The following is a 16,520-nucleotide window of genomic DNA, read 5'->3' as shown; positions in this document are numbered from 1 at the left end:
TGTCAGTCTAACTGTTAGAGATATATCATCCGCATTAACCTATTATAACAAAGTAATGACTTTATTATCTTAATTTAAAAAATACCAGGGTTAATAATGAAACATACAGTGAACTAAACACGTAGGTTCAAGAATGGATAAAGATCCCAGATGACTGGTAGATAGGGATTTTCGATGAAAAGGTGTCATAATCACAACCGACTTTTACATAGAAAATTCAGATGTGAATCCACACAGTTCTTATTCATCAATTAAAGTAATTCTGTAAGCACTAAGACTGAACAAAACTTTCTCTAAGTTCAAAGGAACCTCTTAAATTAACAATTAAAAGAAATAATTCAGTTTCTTTAAACAAAAGGATTTTCCTATGTTGTTTCCATATGACATAACTTATTTTCATAAAAAACAGTTCTTTAATTAATTACTGTAAGGATTTCCCCCCTATAATTCTGTTTCTGAAATGCAAGCCTTCTAACTTCATACAATTATATTAATTTAGTAAAAAGTCAACATAGAACAAAATGTTGTCCCTGATTTAATTAAAACCCTGTAATACTAGCTGGTAAACAAATAGGGAAGAGGAAACTACAGTCATGAGCAATCACTTTGACCCTAGTACAACGAGCGTGAGTATCCCTTATTTCAACATTCTGGTATAACCCCAAAATATTAACCACAAAAGAGACTGAACAAACCTCTGTTTCTTGAGAAGATGATTTTCACAACCATGGTGAGTTAAAAACTATCATTCTAGAAAAAGCAAAAAGGCCTCCAACCTCCTTTCTGGTAAAATCAAAACAAAAAACTCTTGTCACTACCCAGTATTACATCTATAAATTATTTCCTCCATGAACAAATCTACTGTTCAAGAATTCATTCATGAAACCAGGTACCAGGTTCTTCTAACAGAAAAGGAAATAAAACAATATAGGGTCCATCTTAACCCTCAGAAGTCAATGAAGTAACAGGCCACTTCTACTGGAATTGCGTTTTCTTTACCCTTATCTTTCTCCTCTCTTACTCCACAAATATGCAAGCAAAAACTCAGGTAGAGGACAATCATCAACTCTTCATAAGACCCTCTCTTCTTTTCCTCTCAAATTAAAAGCAGACTGGATGTTAGCCTACCTTACCACAGTTTCTCAGGTGCATTGTAATTTCAATGTTTAAGACTGGTGAGTCCTCCAAATTACTCTCCTTATAAGTCCTCCAGATCGGTGTTCTTGGTAGGTCACTGGCTATGCTTCACGGTGGCTATTCACGGCCATGAAGTAATGCCTGAAATAACACCACCTGATGGGCAGCTGTAGGTAGCAAATTCAGTACCCTAAAGGTTCAGGGGGAAACCATACAACAAGTAGCCATGCTGTTTACTTCCAATTACTCCTCTTTTGTTTGTCAACCTCCAGGACAGGCTCCTAGCTCACCAACTAACTTTAGCACCCAATTCCCTGCTATGGACCTCCATGATCTCAGCACTGCATTATCTCTAGATGGCTCACATGTCCATCCTTTAGCCTCTCACTTCTCTAAGTTAAAAGGAACGCTTCCACTTCACCCATGACCACTGAGGTACCGCCCCTTGGTTCTCAGAATTCCTCCAGATCCAAGATTCTGATCTATGAAATGCTTCTTTAACTACCACCTCTAGAATTCTCCAACACTTACTGAAACTGTCCTCTGCCTGCATGATTCCCTGAGTCTAGGAGGGGACACGGTCTAAGGTCCTGTCCCTCCCTTTATTCTTACAGTTCATTATGCCCTTCTGCCTTCACCTGACTCCTCTCCAGTCTGAACCTCTCAAGCTATTAGTTCACTAACAGTAGAAGGTAAGTCTTGCATATTTTTGGACTGTCCTAGCTCAAATAAGGCTGACCATTCAGAAACAGTTCCTGGGCCCCGTTTTGCCTTGCTCAATTGCACCTCAGATTCCTTTAGTCTTTATGTGCTGGCTTCACCAACATCCTGAGTGGGGGAAATCATCACCTACTTGAGAATTTCTGGATCAAGTGATACTATAAATTCAAACCACCTAACCTTCCCTGGCCCTCACTTCAAGTCCACAGTCCTTTTTTGTTTTTTTCTAATGCAACTCCAACAGTTCCACTGTATCTGTGTTGACATATTGCACTGTCTTCAAGTTCTCACCCTCCCTCTCTGGGCATAAACTGGCATCCCACTTTACTAAGACAGTACTATAGGCCATTAAGGCCTTCAATTACCCACTTCACCAAATGGGAAAAAAAATGTGTATCCTCACTTATCTTGTCTCCTACTACCTAAAGCAGAGGTCCTAAAAAGGCAGTCCAAAAGCTGAATCTGGTCCACTGCCATGTTTTGTTTAGCATATGTGGTTGCTTTCTATTTTTCTTTTTTTAGAATGTGTACTTTAAAAAGAATGTATTAGTGCAAAACTTTTACTGAGATGTAATTCACAGCATACATGGTTTTCAAAACAAATTAGCTGCCTCTTAAAACAAAACAAAAAACCAAAACAAAACAGATTTCCCATTACAAAATGCAGACTACTGGCTTCCCTTGGGCGAGAAGATCAGACATCACTAGGCCCATATGTGTAACCAGCTGATACTGAGCATGAGTGTCTGCCCTCTCCCACAGGGCATGAGGACCTCGGTTCACCCGTTCCTTCCAACCAGCCAGCCACTTCCCTACGCAGTCCCCCACCTAGTCCCAGGGGCTCTTTGATCTAAGGGAAGGACCTAACTCTTTGCACTCCCCAGGACTGAGATCTCTTCAGCCTCATCTCTCCTCACCCAGGCCAGACTCCAAGATCCCACCCCTGCTTTGAATCTTCGATTTCTTTGTGGTCAGTGCCTCCACTTCTTCTCTGACATTCAATCCTCAACTTCCTTTGTTTCCATGACGTCTACCACCTTGGACTTCAGTCCCCTCCCACTGGGCCCCTATGGACAATGCCCGCTTTTGGTTTCCCTCTCACTTTCAGACATTGCTTCTCTAGCCCTTGTAGTAATGTCACATTGCTATAAAAGTTCTAAACACTTATCCCCAATTTCTATACTTATATCATCAGTAGCCAACAATGGACCTGATGGTGGAGGCATTGAAATGACAGCATCACTGGTGTTCTTACAACCTTCCATTACTCTCCGCTGCCTCCCTGCTTGGTAAAACCCACGTTCTTTAGCAGGTCGCACGTGCTTTGTGAGCTGGCACCTTCCCCCATTCCTGTCCTTCACTGGAGGAATCCATTGAAAAACGGGACTACTTCATATCCCTGTGATTTTGCACATGCTCTTCCTTCTGGAAAACTCTCATTCATCCTCCAGCATCCCACTGGGCAGAACAACCCTTCCTCTCCTATATTACTTGCACATACTTCAACTCTTAAATGTTTCCAACTTTCTCCCCTACTAGGCTGTGGGTTCCTTGAGGTCCAGAGGCAACAGCTAGTGTATTTCCTGGCACAGAAGTTTTCTTTAAGTATCGGCTACCCGGTCCCAACCAACCTACAGGTCAAACAACGTATCCACCACCCTTCCTGACACCAGGGCTTCAAACCTCTCCCTCAATCCCTGCATCCACTCAGTTGCCAAGTCCCAGTGAAAACCGTGTCACCCCACCCATGTCCAGTTCTAAACTGGAACAAAGTTCCTTCCACAGTTGGGTCTGCCTGTCTTCAAATACAGAGTTTCAAGCAAATCCTTCCTCTCCCAAATCCTCACTGACTCCCTACTGATAAGGCCCAGTGGCCTTAGCACAGCATTTGGGTCCCTGGAGGCTTCATCTCTCACAGGGCAGCATGACTCTTCCTACCCAGACACTCCATGTTGTTCTGGCTTCAAGGCCCTTGCTTGCAGCCACCTCTACCTGGGAATCTTCCCAGATCTTCAAAGCCCAGCTCAAGTACTGCTTCCTCCAACAAATTTCCCCTCTGACAAAAGTGGTCACTCAAGAGCATGTGCCTTTTTTAAAAAAACAAAAACTTCCCAGGACATTATCACTTTCTACCAGTAGCCCCATCTCACCTCTCTCCAGTGAATGGAGCCCTAACTAACTAAAGCTCCACATTCTCCTCTACTCAAGCATTTTCTAAAGGGTAGTGAACTAACATTTTTAAAGGAGGAAAACAACATGAACCACTTGATGGGACCCACAAAGCTGCTTGGAGACTCTACCAGCTAGTTTAGAAAAGTCCTTACTCTAAGTCCTCCTTCCCCCAAACCCTCTCCTCCTCCAGCTTAACTTAAAAGATTGTATACGCCGAAGATTGTTCTCCTGTTCTCAATTTTTTTTTTTTTTTAGCCACACTATGGGACATGCGGGATCTTAGTTCCCCGACGAGGGATCGAAGCCGTGCCCCCTGCAGTGGAAGCACAGAGTCCTAACCGCTGGACCGCCAGGGAATTCCCTTCCGTTTTTTTTTTTTTTAATTTATTTATTTAATTTATTTTTTTGGTCTCTGTTGGGTCTTCGTTGCTGCGTGTGGGCTTTCTCTAGTTGTGGCGAGCGGGGGCTACTCTTTGGTGCGGTGTGCGGGCTTCTCATTGCAGTGGCTTCTCTTGTTGCAGAGAACGGGCTCTAGGCGCACGGGCTTCGGTAGTTGTGGCTTGTGGGCTCTAGAGCGCAGGCTCAGTAGTTGTGGCGCATGGGCTTAGTTGCTGCGAGGCATGTGGGATCTTCCCGGACCATGGCTCGAACCCGTGTCCCCTGCATTGGCAGGCGGATTCTTAACCACTGCGCCACCAGGGAAGCCCCTTCCCTCTGTTCTTAATTTTTAAAAATCAAGTTAATGGTTTTCTCTTCCTTAAAGGAATGTAAAACACACTCCAAAATGAATTAACGAGAACAAGAAGCCCTTGAGTATGGCATTCAACTTTCCCCCATAAATCTCAAAGGGAAAAAAAGGATTTCTTATAAGTGGGAGAGTTGGATTATGAGTAGCACACATCAAAAAGATAAATGGGCAGGTGACACATGCTACCAATATACTGTAAGACACACCTTTTCCAATTAGCTTATGCTGAACTGCATGGCAGGGACAAGCAAGGCAACTGGAGTTGGGAGGGTCCAGCAGGGTTTTTCTGTAGAGCAAAAGAAGCACTTTCCATGCTTGCAGTGAGCCTTGAGCAAAGCTGAACTGGGATCAGGCAGAGTACACAGTAAAAGCAGTGAGACTAGTCAGACTACAGCGGAGATTTAAACTGAGAGCTGCTAAGGCAGAGAATTAGGAAAACAAAGTGGGGTTGAATAAATAAGTGTTTTGTAAATCAGAAAAGTTTAGAGTGAATGAGATAGGCAACAGGAGGCTCTACTAGATCCCAGGGCAGGAGAATGCCTTTTTGTGGGAGGATTAGTCTAAGGCAAGTTGTACTGGGGAGGGAGGGAAGGCAATGAAATAAGGGAGAGGGCACATACCAAGAAAGAAGGTCTTAACTGCTGCAAAAATAATGGAAAAGGAAGGAATGAATGCATGTAAGAGACTTTCAGAAGCCATAATAGGACTTAGTCATGTCAAACTTTTTAGCCCTGGGGAGTGGGAAGAAATTGGGTAGCTGGGGAGAAAACAAGGAGGGGACAGGGAAGGAGTTAGACCAGACAACTGGTTCAAAACAATCAAGAACAGGAAAGCAAGCTCGATTCAACACCTGCAGTGCTTTAAGTTAAGCTGTGGAGAAGGATCGTGCAGTTAAGTGTCCTACCTCCTCTAAGCGCGCTAAGAGCAAGCATACAGGCTTCTGTTTTAATCTAAGAAAGTCAAGAGTCACAGCTAATCAGATTCTTCAAGGGCACTGTGAAATTTCCGAAGTACGACGCCAAAAATGGATCCCCACCCCCAGTGCTCAGCATCTGGGAGGTAGCTATCAAGAGCAAGGTCTCTGGAAACAAACTCCCTCGGTCTGAATCCTGGCTCTCCCACGTACTCGATGGGAAAACCTGGAGAAACCTGGCTCCCCGGGAGGGGGAGGATGTACTCTTGCACTATTTGGGCTTGGGGAGGGAAGGGAGTAGCTGAAGGTGCCCGAAGTAAGTCTAAGTGTGAAATGCTGACTTAGAGAGAAGGTGAGTCACCTCTTCGAAAGTTTCAGTTTCCCCAGCTGTTAAAAACAGGAAGATAATAAAATCTACCTCCCTGGATTTTTTAAGGACTGAATTCGATAATCCTTCCGAAGTATTGAACATAACTTCTGATGTGCTACAACCGTTCGATAAATGCTAGTGGTACACAAAATCAATACAAGGAATAATGCTATTTTTAATACTATTATTAATCATCCCTATCTCTTTTTGATATTCTCCGAGTATTGTACTACTGTGATCGTTCTGTCAGATTCTCAGAGGGGTCTGACATCCCCAAGAGGTTCAGAATCCCTGTAGCGGAGACCTGGGAAGAGAGAAGTGGCTGAGGTGGTAGGCCAGGAGGCTGCGGGCCCAGCCATCAGGCCCTGCGCACCAGTCCGCGGGCTGGGGGGAAAGATAACAACAGACAACACTCTCAACGCGTTCACTCCGTGCCTGCCAGCCACTGCGCTCTGCGCTCTACGCACATCACCTACTCCAATCCTCGCGACAGCCTTCCGAGTCAGCTGCTTTCGTCAGCGCCACTTTACAAATGGGGAAACTGAGGCGCCCGGGATGAAACCGCTAGCCCAAGGTCACATGGCTCTAGAGCGGAGGCTCGGGAGACCGCGCTCTCACCACCGCGCCTGGCTCGGTCAGCGCAGGAAGGGCAGGGAAAAAGGGGGTGGGGACGCCCAGGGACCCCGATCGACAGAAGGCCGCGGGGGCCGGGCTGGGGAAGGCGATCGCGCGGGGACGGCGGCCGGACTCACCTTGGCGCTGTGCACCGCTTCTTGCGCCCCGCGGAGCTGCAGCCAGATGCGCGCAGGGAGCGGTTCCTCAGCCCCGAGCGCGCCAAGCACGGCCAGGCTCACGCCGAACAGGCCCTCGATGCGGCCGCGGCTCCGTTCCAGCAGCGCCGCCTTCTCGGCGGGCGCCGTGAACTCGTCCAGTACGGCCCGGGCCGCCATGGCGGGCGCGGCCTCCCGCGGCGGCGCCGGGGGCCGGCGGCGGCGACGCCCCCTCAGCGTGCTGCCCCTGTACCCGAGCTCGTCAGGCGGCGTCGGCCCTCCAGGCCGCCTTGGCCCGGCCCGCGCCCTGCCGCCTGGCCGGATGCCCAGCTACACCATCCCGCCGCGGCAGCCGCAGCTGGGCAACTGCGGATAAAAAGCCCCTTCGCCGCCGCCGCCACCCCCGCCGCCGCCGCGGGCCGGGCCCCGCCGCCGCGCATGCGCCCCGCTCGCTGCCGTCATTGAGTGTCGCCACCCCCTCGGGGGGGCGCGGAGGCGACGAAAGTGTACGTCACGCACAGTCGCCATGTTTGTTGAGGGCCCAACGATGGCTGTAGAGGGGGGTCTGGGTGGTCTTTGGTCAGGCCACGACGCTTTTGCGTGGCCTGGTGGATGATGAACTTATGGTTTTACATATGGGGAAATTGAGGCTCCGAGCCAGTAGTCGGGACTGACCCAGTGTCACACAAGGGATTTGGCTTGCTTTCAGACAGCTTGAAGCCCACTATAGCACTCTAGCAAACTGAGTTATCCAGCTTCTCATTTATCGATAGATGTTTTTTTCTCTTCCTCCCTCGATCCCTCCCCCACCTCTCTCTGTCTCTCGCTCTGTCTCTGTCTCTCTTTCTCTCTCTCCCTTTCCTTTGCTTTCTGTTGTTTTTTCAGTAAAAATGGTAACAGGAAGAGAAGAAAATGGGAATAATGTGTATGGAGAATTGAAAAGCAAAGAAATGATTAAGGAAAGGTCAAGAGAGTGTTTTCTTCTGGGAAGGGAGGAGGAGAATGTGTTATAGAAGAGGTACAAGAAGTGTGGGACTAGGGGCTTCTCCGTGATTTTAGTGGGGTACTTGGGCAAGTACACCCTAAGCCCTCTCCAGGTCTGTTTTCCCATCTGTAAATTCAAGGGTTGCTCTAGTTATCTCCGAATTCTTTTCCAGATATTATGTTCTCTGTGTCCATGAAAGCAGATTGTGGAAGATAGTGGTTTCCTTTCTCTGGGCTAAATATTGTGGGTATAGTAGATAGTTAGGGACCATGGGCGTATTATTTAACTTGTCTAAGTCGTAATTTCTCATCTGGAAATGTGGGTAACAATAGTACTTCCTACTGTGAAAATTAAGATAGTACCTGGACACAGTAAATGATCATGAAATACTAGCTATTATTATCGTTAAATTAGCAATATATTTAAGGCTCCATTTTCACAGAAAAGCTTTGTGTGGATTATGCAACCATACTGAACTTAATGGGCCTGGGAGCCCCCTCCAGCTGTATAGATTCCCCCTTGAGGAGAAAAAAGGGGAACTAAAGATGTTGCAGTTGGAAAGGCCAAGTGGGAATGGTCTTGGTAAGAGGGATTACCCAAGGTAAAACCTCTCAAGGATCCGGGCTCCTGGGGTTTTCCATATGCCTCAGAAATTCAGACAGGTGTGGTCCTCTGGTGCCCCACCAAAGGATGACTCAGCACAGGGAAGAGAGCCACTAGGCTCACAGACTGACAACTTCCTGCTCCCCTGGGCTTTTCCCTGGGTGTCCACACAGCCAGCAGCCTTCCTCCATCAGGTAGATGACCTGAGATTGGCTGAGGCAGGTCAGGTGGAGAGTGTGGCCTTGCAGATAGACTGCACCCAGAGCAGGAGTCAACACAACGTGTTATTTCCTGTCTTCCTGGTGCACTCACCTTACATGGAATTGCTGTTGTTCAGTGATTGGACAGGGCTTTCCCCAGGGCGGTTCCTGTTTGCTCCCAGCAACTTCCCTGCTGGTGAGTCTTACTTGCTTAATTATTAGGGCCGAGAAGAGGCTGCTTTGAAAAACACACTACAGGTCCTTCCCCTTCCCCCCAAGAAACCTGCCCTAAAACAACACTAGTAGTTCATACACACAACCACAGAAGAAAATTGGGCCTTTAGACTGTGTTCAGAAGTCACTGGGTTGGTGTATCGCCAGAGACACAGCTTTGGGATTTTTTCCCTCTGTTTAGAACACTTGCCAGTTCATATCTGGTCAGCATTTCCCTTTAGGGAACTCTCAAGGTTTCCTGAGTGTAGGGAACAAGGAGAGAGAGGGAGAGAGAGAAATCCCCTTTTAGGAAACTCCCTTGCTTCCTGTAGTTTCTGAACCACAACTTCCGTCACTTGGCCAGTCTTGCCTACCTGGACAGTTAGCACCAGGGATAAGACCTTCACGGAGTCTATATTCCAGATACTGTAGCTGTTTGTTTTCTCTAATCTCCATATCAACCCATGAGAGGGTGTTGAGGGAATCACTTATTTCCCCTTCTCATATTTTCATTGTGAGGGCAGGCGGTGGATTCCTACCCTTTTCTCCAGCAGGGCTGACTGTGGAAGAACACATGCAGTGCCCCTTGCCAGGTCTCCCCCAGGGCAGGAGAAGAACTTCTCTGACCCCACTGACGGCTGACTTTCTGAGAAGGATCAGTGCTGGGTTGGGCCGCCCTGCCCCCAGAGAGGGTGTGTTATTATCTGCTGTCTGCGGTTGCCCACCGTGTCAGTGACTGTGTGAAGTATTTTCACTCAACCACATCCTCCAGTCCAGCTTTGTCAGTAATAAAGATGACACTTTGATCTCTAACTGTCTGACACCTGCTTTTATTTCTCAGTCCTGAATGCAGGAGGGTCAGGAAGAGTGTTTACTGGCTTCCTAAGACTCCAGCAGTGGTTGATATTTTTATCATTCCTATTTTAAAGATGAGGAAAGAGAAGCATAGAGAGGTTCTGGAACGTTCCACAGAGCTGGTAAGTGAAGTGCTAGGAATAGGCATTTGAATCCTGGCAGTTTGACTCTGTACTGGGTGTTATATACGCAACCGGCTCCCTTTTCTGCCCTTGTACAAAAGCAAGAGGAAATAACATGTTCTCATGACTAACCCCTTAATGTTTGGACCCTCCTTGCCTTGGGATGCTCTCAAAAGCAGGCAGACTCGAACCTGTCATATTGCTTGGCTCACCAACCAGTCCAATAAACAGACTCAAGATGGAGTGTTTTCCCGGGTTCTTTGTTTTTGGTGTAATAACACCTAGGGCTTAGAGTAAGGAACAGGAATACAACTGTGCTTCAGCCTCACAGAAATTTTAATACATTGGCAAACTGTTCAGTGTCTCTTATCTCCCTTGTCACTAGTCCAAGTTACCGTCATCTCTCCCTTTGACAGCTGTGGGGTCTCTCCCACATTCTTCCTGGCCTCTCTCTAAATTTCAGGAGCTACAACTGCTGGAAGGTTGGGAGAAATTACTCTGTGGCCAGAGTAATCTTCTCAAGTTACAAATTTCATCAGTTAATCTCTTGCTTAAGACCTTACAAGAGCTTCGCATTATGCTCAGAATAAAATTCAAACTCTAACTTGGCTTGCAGCACTTGCAAGACCCATCCCCTGCTTTCTTCTCCTCCCTCCACCTGGCCCAGGTTATACTGCCCAAGGGTATTTGCACAAGCTGTTGCTTCCTCTAGCTTTCTTTTCACTGACTTAACGCCTGCTCAGCCATCAGATCTCAGTTCTGGGAGTGACTTGTTCAAGAATTCATTCACTGGTCTCTCTGATGAGTCAAGTCCCCTGGTCCCAGGCTCATGGGGCACTGTGGCCCTCTCACTCACAGCACTAGGGCCAGTTTTACAGGCATTTGTGTGATATGACTGGTGCATGTCCATCTCCAGATGTCATCAGAACTTCAGCTCCAGGGGGCCAGTGATCTGAGCCTGGATTGAGCTAGAAGTATTCCAGGAATGGAGAGCAGCCCTTCTTGGCTGGAATGTGCTGAGGCAGGGGGGCACCCGCAGGTAAAATAGGGTTGGATCCTCCAGAACCTGGTGGGCCAACTACTTTTGGCTGCGTTGGGTCTTTGTTGCTGCTTGTGGGCTTTCTCTAGTTGCGGCGAGCGAAGGCTACTCTTCCTTGCGGTGTGCAGGCTTCTCATTGCGGTGGCTTCTCTTGTTGCGGAGCACGGGCTCTAGGCACGTGGGCTTCAGACGTTGCAGTATGCGGGCTCAGTAGTTGTGGCTCACGGGCTCTAGAGCACAGGCTCAGTAGTTGTGGCGTATGGGCTTAGTTGCTCCACAGCATGTGGGATCTTCCTGGACCAGGGCTCGAACCTGTGTCCCCTGCATTGGCAGGCAGATTCTTAACCACTGCACCACCAGGGAAGTCCTTTCCCATGTTTTTAAACAGCAAGTGCACCATTTATTTTATGTTCCAAGATCTTTCTCCTTTCCCCGGGGGAGGAAGCCTGGGGCGGGGGGGAGGGGGGCGGGGTGAACCTGGGAAGAGCACTTAGGGGATATTGGTCTGGGAGGGCGATGATGGTGGCTTGGACTAGGGACTTTGGAGTGGAGACAGAGAGGGGGAATTTGAGAGGGATTTTGGTGGTAGAATCTTGACATTAAAGTGCAAGGGACTTGTTTTTCCTTCGCTGCAGAAAAACCTTGCTGCTTCTGCTGCTTCTCATCATGTATTTTTCTCCCTTTATAATTCCTTTGCATTTTTATTATCCATGCTGTTGAAACTCCCCTAACATTAATTCAACCTGCTACTACTACTACAGCATTGAGGGGAGTTATTTATAAAATTCAGTCATCTTAAGTGGGACGCAATTTCTGGACCAAATTCTACTACAAAGATTGCCTGCCTGCCAGCTCCCTGATGCTCCTAATTCTCAGTATTTTCCCATCACCCTTTACAGCAGGGTTTCTCAACAATGGCACAGTCAACATTTGGGGCAGATAATTCTTTGTTGTGGGCGCCTGTCCTGTGAATTATACGATGTTTGGCAGCATCCCTGGCCTCACTCACTGGATGCCATTAGTGCCCTCCCACCCCAATTGTGCCCACAACAAAAATGTCTCCAGGTATTGTCTAATATCCCCTGGGGAAGTGGGGAGAGACTAACCCCCACCATTACCCCCAGTGAGAACCACTGGTCTCCACAAGTTCAGGGAAAGCCCTATCCCTGGGGCTGAGCTAATGGGAATTCAGATTCCATCTCCTCCTCCCTTCTGCATACTCCCTGTGGGGGACACACACACACACACACACACACACACACACACACACACACACACAAACACACACACATACACATCTAGTATAATGAAAGCTCTCTGAGTTCCCTTTGACTTGCTGTCCTGTCTGTATTGAATGTGGAACAACATGGCTTAAGAGAGTCCTGGTCAGTCGTGTGTCCACCAGGCAAGTGACTGAACAACTCAACTCCCATCACTACTTACCCATCACTGCTTCTCCTCAGCCTATCTGTAGAACATGCTCTTGCCAGGACTAGCTGTCTTTAAAGCCAAGCTTAAGTCTCACTTCTTCCATGAATCCTTGTTGGCCTGTTCAACTTCCTGTGGCTGGTAGGGGCAGTTGAATGACTGTTTAATTCATTCATTCAGCAAATATTTACTGAGCCCCTACTATGTGTCGGGCATTGTTCTGAGTCCTGGGAATACAGCAATCAACAAAGCAAAGTGTCTACTCTCATGAACTTACTAGAAGGGAAGAGACAATGAATGAATGAATGAATGAATGATGTAGTGTGGGGGCGTAACTGTAGGGGTTTGGACAGATCGATAGTCTATCCCCCATGTGTGGTAGGTAGTTTCCAAAGAAGGCCCTTCCCTCCCTGTATGTGCAGACTGCTCTTTATATCAAGATGCTGGGATGGCTCTGTGACTGCATCGACCAATAGGATTCAGTAGGAGTGATATTCCAGGGCTTCTACGACCAAGAAGAAGACTTAAGAAGACTGTTGGCTCCTACTTCCTTCCTCTTGGAACACTTGCTTTTGGAACAGTCCCACTTGGAACCTAGTTGCCATGCCAGGAGGAAGCCCAAGCCCAAGCAGCTATGTGGAGGAGAGCCAAGCCCCACCCACCACCCCCCACCCCCCCAGCAGACAGCCCCAGATGAGCTCCCAGCTAGTGGCCAGCACCAAACACCAGCCATGTGAGTGAGGCCATTTTGGACCTTCCAGCCGGTCCAGCATTCCAGGTGACAACCTGGGAAGCAAAAGAACTATCTGGTCAACCCACAGACTCTTGAGAAATAGTAAATTGTTAACTTAAGCTACCGCGTTTGGGATGATTTGTTATGCAGTGATAGATAAAAGAGACACATCTAAATGCATAACCAATGACAGGCCAGCATAAGAGCCCAACAGACATTTAAACTTATAATTGGTAACGCTGACTGGAGGATATGGCTAGTTAATGCTTTACTCACGAACTAGACAGAGTCCAGTGACTGGCACAACTGGATACCCTCAGGCCTTCTCTTCTTCCCCCTCCCTCCTGGGCAGGTGGGGAGGCCCCTTCTGTGAGACAGAGAGCAGACGAGAACTTGCTCTCTGCAGAAAGGCTGGCTCCCCGAAGAAGGCGGCCAAGCTGAGCATGCTCAGTGTCTTCCCCCAGACTCATCCATCAGACAACTCAGTCCTCCCACAGAGAACAGGGAGTGATGGGTAGGGAGACAGGCCAACAGAGATGGTCTGGCTGGTCTTCCTCCACATGGAAATATGACGAATTTGAGAAAAAGAGTGTCCCAGCAGTGACAAGGGCTCTGCCAAGGAGAAGCTGTGTTTGTGCTACTCAACACAGGCTGGACAGGGAAGGCCTCTTTGAGGGGTTGACATTTGAGCAGTGATCTGGATGGGGGGCCGTGGGGACATCTGGAGAAGAGCTTCTAGGCAGAGACAGTGGTTAGTGTGTTTGCAGAGCAGCAAGGAGGCCGGTGTGCCTGAAGCTGGGGGCGGGGCATGAGAAGAGGAGAAGGGATTGAAGTTTAGAGGTGGGCAGAGGCCAGAGCATGGGGGCCAAGTGCACCTGGGAAGGATGTCAGACTTTATTTTACATGTGATGGGAAGTCACCAGAAGATGATCAATGTTCCTTGATAAGTGGGGTCTCCAAGTCACAAAGGCAAGGGCTTCAGTGTCCTGGTAGTTAGGTTTCCTGTTTGTTGGAGGTGTGGCTGAGCCAGGAAGAAGGGGCTGCAGGGCTCCTGTGTGTTGGTGAGGCCACCAAGCTGGAGGGGTGGAGACTTCAGGTGCTCAGTCACGTGCACTGCGATCAGGTCCAACACCTGGCTGGTTACAGACACTTTCAGAACAAAATGGCCAAACAAAAGGTGTTTGCTTTGCAGGACCTCTGGTCTGAGCCACATGGGCAGTGGAATTTCAGACAACAAACTTCACGTGAGTGCCTATGTAATGTTCAGGGCATTCTACAGACACTGGGTGGGACGGAGGGGCAGCGATGACTACAGCGGGCTCTGCTTGTCTTCCTGGAGAAGGAGGCGGAAGGCGATGTCTCCATAATGGAAGGGAGAATGCTGTCACCACCACAGGGAGCGCTGAGGGCCCTCAGAAGATGCAGAGACTACATACGAGAAGGGGGTTGGCTGAAGTTGCTGTGGCATGGAAGATATGCTATACAAGCTTAGGAGTATATTATATGCACTGCTTTTCCGAATACTCCTTGCAGGCTTAACCCTACGTGAGGAACTGGGCTATGCACCCAGCACTTACAACAGCAGGTGTTCTGCAAATTATTGATTGGCTGACTCTACACAGATGATCCTATTTAGCGCCTACAAACAACTCTATGAGGTAGGCATCATGCCCATTTTACAGATGAAGAAACTGAGACTTAGGGGGGTTAAGGAACTTGTCTGAAGTCCCCGCCACCAGGAAGTGATAGAGGCAGGACTGGCACAGCGGTTCTTCAGTATTGAAGGCTTCTCCGCAGAAGCAGAAAGGGTAGAGGCCTACCTCGGTTCCCTTCCAACTCTCTGGCTGGTCAACATCTAAGGGCCTCCTCACCCTGAGATGCTGTCTTTCTTTCCATAGAAAGGGTGGGGCAGGCTCACAGGAAGCTGGGTCACCACCCTTCGCCTCCGGCTTCCCAGAGTAAAAAATAACTTGCTGTTCCCGGAAGTACGTGCATACTGCAGGAAGGACATGGAATATTAGTCAAGGCTCCCTTTGTTCTGCAACTGCGGTAAAAAATGTAGCTGCCTCTCTCTCCAGCTCCGCTCCCTTCTCTCCCATCACCACCTCTTGTCTCCTCTCATTCAGAATAACTGGGAGAGCTTGTACTGGAATTCCAGTTTTTCCTAAAGTGTGGAAAACTCGTGCCTGCTGGTATGGCAAACGATCTTCACTGGGAAACAGCCAGACTTCTAAGGAATTGTAATTGTTATGTATTTCTTTCTACGGTCCTGTTTTTGGCAAGAAATACCGGGCTTCCAGTTATTACAACAATCAAATATTTCCTTCATAATTATATTTAAATTTAAAACGTGAGTTGATTTTAAGAAAAATGTTAGTCGGTTAACAACTCGGGTGGTGTGGAGATACGGCCAGAATCATGAACAAGGATCCGTAAAGGACTCGAGCGTGGGAAATACTCATCTTAGTTCAGAGCCCAGTACACCATCTCTTAAGAAGGGCTGTGCGGATACCGGCAAATTTTTTGGAAGATCCCCGTCGGTGAGTCTAAGGGCTGGCTCTAGGCCGGCCCAGGAGCTGGAAGGACAGGAGTCTTGGCTGTGCCATTCCCCCTGGGGGCCTGCATGAGCCTCCTGCCTCTGGGCCGAGTTCCCCCTTTCTGCAATTGAGGAGGTTGTTGCCCTTCCAGCCGGCGCCTTCTCCTCCTTTCACCCTCCTGCCAGCTCTGGAGCTTAGACCAGGAGACAGTGTAAGGGGAAACGATTTCATGTTTCACATGCACACTCGCTTCCTTATCAAATACTCCTTGCGCCCCTCTGTGCACGGGGCACCTCTGCTCTCTCTAGGAAAGTCGTTACTTAAGGCCGTCTTGTCTCGGCCACCAAAGCCCAGGGCGCCACCTGCTGTCCCCATGGCGCCAGTGCAGCCTCCGATTTCGAGCCCCCTTCATCCGGAGGGAGAGGATGAGAATCCCCGGGAAATCCGGGGACGCAGGTCTTTTGCGAGCAGCTGGCAAGGCCGAAAGGGGATGCAAAGTAAATGGATGTGGGCAACTGGAAGAAAAGCCTCCCACGGATGGAAGGGCCCGGAGAGAACCGAAGGAAAGTGCGCAGCCGCCGCCGCCGCCGCGTCTCGCCGTGCTTTTCTCTGGGATAAACGCTTACCACTGGCACCTCCAGGCGACCAAGGGGCACTGGGTCTGCTCCCCACCGCATCCCCGGGTGTGGAGAGAGCAGCTGGGGAGCTGCATCAGAATCTCAATAAATGGATGATGAATGAATTTAATTGGGACAGTGCATTCTTTTTTGCTGCTTTAAGTGGAGAGGAAGGAGATGCAAGATTCAAGGTACAGAAAAGGCACCTCCTCCCCCCGCCGCCCTGCAACACACACGGAAATTGCTCCCCAAAGCTCTCTTTCTCAGCAGTCTCAGCGAGGAGGCTGGAACTCTTCTGCGTCCAGAATGACATCTCCATGTCCGTCCGCCTGGGCCTGCCACCTCCCGCCCCCACCGC

At 48.7% G+C, this 16,520-nt stretch overlaps 1 protein-coding gene across 2 annotated transcripts in view; it reads right to left on the bottom strand.

Moving 5' to 3' along the window:
* Window positions 1-7,256, bottom strand: part of N4BP1 (NEDD4 binding protein 1) — a 48,078-nt gene extending 40,822 nt beyond the window's left edge. The window contains exon 1 of one of the 2 annotated variants that reach the window (XM_029201835.1): window positions 6,813-7,256. In XM_029201835.1, coding sequence (XP_029057668.1) covers window positions 6,813-7,010 — 198 coding nt within the window. In that variant the 5' untranslated portion in view covers window positions 7,011-7,256. The remainder of the gene's footprint in view (window positions 1-6,812) is intronic. The other variant, XM_029201828.1, reaches the window with a different exon arrangement.
* Between the last annotated feature and the right edge of the window lie 9,264 nt (window positions 7,257-16,520).

This window comes from Monodon monoceros, unplaced genomic scaffold (genome assembly GCF_005190385.1).
Source record: "Monodon monoceros isolate NGI ecotype Baffin Bay Population unplaced genomic scaffold, NGI_Narwhal_1 Super_Scaffold_10, whole genome shotgun sequence".
Lineage (NCBI taxonomy): Eukaryota > Metazoa > Chordata > Mammalia > Artiodactyla > Monodontidae > Monodon > Monodon monoceros.
Note: the sequence above shows the minus strand (reverse complement) of the source record. Positions and strands in the feature narration are given on the sequence as shown.